The sequence below is a fragment of the Geospiza fortis genome, unplaced genomic scaffold (assembly GCF_000277835.1).
Source record: "Geospiza fortis unplaced genomic scaffold, GeoFor_1.0 scaffold2, whole genome shotgun sequence".
In the NCBI taxonomy this organism is placed as follows: domain Eukaryota; kingdom Metazoa; phylum Chordata; class Aves; order Passeriformes; family Thraupidae; genus Geospiza; species Geospiza fortis.
Window position 1 is genome coordinate 2,405,753 of NW_005054366.1, and position 2,708 is coordinate 2,408,460.

The window sequence follows — 2,708 nt, forward strand, 5'->3', positions numbered from 1 at the left end:
GGCGCTGCCGGCACAGCCAGCATGTCCTCCATCCTGCCCTTCACTCCTCCCATCGTCAAGCGGCTCCTGGGCTGGAAGAAAGGCGAGCAGAACGGGCAGGAGGAGAAATGGTGCGAGAAGGCGGTGAAGAGCCTGGTGAAGAAGCTGAAGAAGACGGGGCAGCTGGACGAGCTGGAGAAGGCGATCACCACGCAGAACATCAACACCAAGTGCATCACCATCCCCAGGTACCGGGGTGCGGAGGGCGCGGCCCCCGGGGCTCTGCGGGGTGCGGGGGAGCAGCGGGACCCGCAGGGACCCTCAGGGACCCCCGAGCTCCGGCACGGCCGGGAGGGCTCGTTTGGCGTCCCGGCCCTGCCGCACTCAATGCCGTGTTGGTCCTCTCTGCCTGCTCCTTATCTAGTCGAGAAAAACCCCGTAACTGGCTACAGAATTGAATTACTCTCTAGTAACTAGAGGGAAAACGTAGTGGAGACAATATGCCTCGAGCCGAGATCATAAAAAAGAAAAAAAAAAGTTGGAAGCGCTGCGGATCAGTTCCACTCACTGAGGGTGCTCTCATTGTCAGAAGTTTCAGCGTGTTCTCAAGTGCTGTTGCATTACGATTTTCTTGTGATTAGTGCATCGGGAGAACGGTTTTGTTTGGGTTGTTTGGCTTCTTCCTTATTGCTCCTCTGAAGGGGTGATTTAGAGCCCTGCTCTGCTGATGTTTTCGAGTTACTTTTTAAATCGGGAATGCAAATGGCAGAGCTGAAGGAGGTCGTTCGGAGTGCAAAAACACCCCACACATGTGAGAGTGAATAGAACTGATTTTTTTCCTCCATTTTTTGAATGAACATAGATTTTATTTTTAGTCTGCATTCCGAATTCGATCCACAGGGCCATCATAAATCATAAAAGACGTGTATAAAACTATCCCACCTAAGAATAATTTTCCAAGTAACTTTCAAATGGCTGCCTACAAGTGGTGTTTTATTGCTGCAGATTGTTGATTTGTGTGAGCTCAGCCAGATGACTGCTGGGTCTGTTCCTGATTGTTGTTTGAGAGTACTTTTTTTTTTTTTTTAAGCAAAGGCCAAAGTTCATTCCAAATATTTGAATGCTGCATAATTGTGTGCTTCTGCGTGAGAAGATATCTGTGTGTGTGTGTGTATTCATGCTTCTCTCTGGCACAAACAAATGTATGCTTTCTTGGTTGTCAGAATGATTTAATATGCAGGAGCTGATACAAAGCAGCATCTGTTGCATGAAAAAGTGAAGCAAGTAGCTTAGAAATGTGGATGTTTGGAGCTCCTAAAATTTTCTTCCAACAACTGCAGTGTTTTTTTAAAAGGAAAAATAAAGCCTCCTTATCTTTTTTGGTGCTGAATGACTGTGGCTAAGATTTTGGCCAGTAATGCAAATGAGAGCTCTCAGCCTTTGTTAGAGTAGCTCCGGCTTCTACTTGAAGCAGAAATCAAAACCTGTAGAGCCACCACGCAATACAAACGCCTTAAAACCCATATTTTTAAAGTTCTTGGTAAGCAGCTTGCTTTCCACGTACATAATTCCCTGTTTAAAGCACTTCCCTGAAATATTTACCATTTCAAAAGAAGAAAATTGCTGGAGCAGCCCTGCTGCTGTGACCTGGGTATTGTGTCTGGCTGATGCTGACCCGTTAGGGAGCAGAGCATGAAGGCCCCTGGAACTTCTGTGACTCCTAACAAGGTGGTTTAGATAAGGAAGGATTTGATATTTTATGATTTAAAGGAAGAGAAGAGTTGAGCCAAACACAATGCTTTATTTAAAAAAGAAAAAGTAAAGATTGAAAATAAATAACAACACAAACATATATCACAAGTCATGAATACTCACCTTCAGAGATTGCCCTGGCTGTTCCTCCTCTGTTAAAGAAAATATGTGCAGAAATTAAAACATTTCATGTTAATTTATGACACTGAGCCTGGATCCTGCAGCTCTTAAACCTCGGTGTGGGGGAGGCATCAGCCTGTTTTGGTGGGAGCCCCTTGTACCTTGGCATTAGTTTCTAAACACAACTTCATGTCTGCTTTTTTATTGTTTAGAAATGACCGTGGTTAGGTTTTCTGCACGGAGATGTTCACATCTGTGTGTCAGAGGTTGGGGAATTGTGTGGGAGCATAGAAAGATCTCCCTGAAGTCTGCAGAGCTGCAGCTCTGACCAGGCCTTGTGACTTTAAGAGCTGTGTCTTTTCCTCTGGGCTGCACTGCTTGTCCTAATGTATCTGTGAATCTGATTACTGTGTCATCTGAAATTAGTGTTTGCAAGACGATTTTAGCCTGGTTTTAGTTTGCTGTTTGTTATTTTCATTTAATAATTTTAACGTATGTCATTTTACTATTTACTCAAATAATATGTTGGGGAGGGGGGAGAGGGGGAAAAGCATCATTAAGGATTAGTTCATGTTGTGCATTGTCTGTAATGCATCAGTAGACTGAATTACAGTGGAGCCATGCCAGTGATGACTCTGGCCCAGCAGGAGCAGGGTAAGTCCAAAATTAGCTATTGTATCCATGAGACAGAGCAAGTTTCACATGGAAAAGGGCTCGAGCTTTGCAGAAACATTGCTGGTGGGAATGAGGGCTATGCAGCAAATTCCTGGACTGATCAGGTGGGATTGTTTGAAGAAAGGACAGGAAAAAAAATATTTGTTTTGTTGTAGGGCTGAGGAATTAGAAATACAAATGTA

General features: G+C 44.4%; 1 protein-coding gene across 2 annotated transcripts in view; it reads left to right on the forward strand.

Annotated features, from left to right (window-relative positions):
• Window positions 1–6: 6 nt before the first annotated feature.
• The window catches only part of SMAD3 (SMAD family member 3), a 68,437-nt gene continuing 65,735 nt past the window's right edge, over window positions 7–2,708 (forward strand). For both annotated transcript variants that reach the window (XM_005424247.2, XM_031059681.1), the window contains exon 1: window positions 7–227. In XM_005424247.2, the coding sequence (XP_005424304.1) occupies window positions 22–227 (206 nt within the window). In that variant the 5' untranslated portion in view covers window positions 7–21. The remainder of the gene's footprint in view (window positions 228–2,708) is intronic.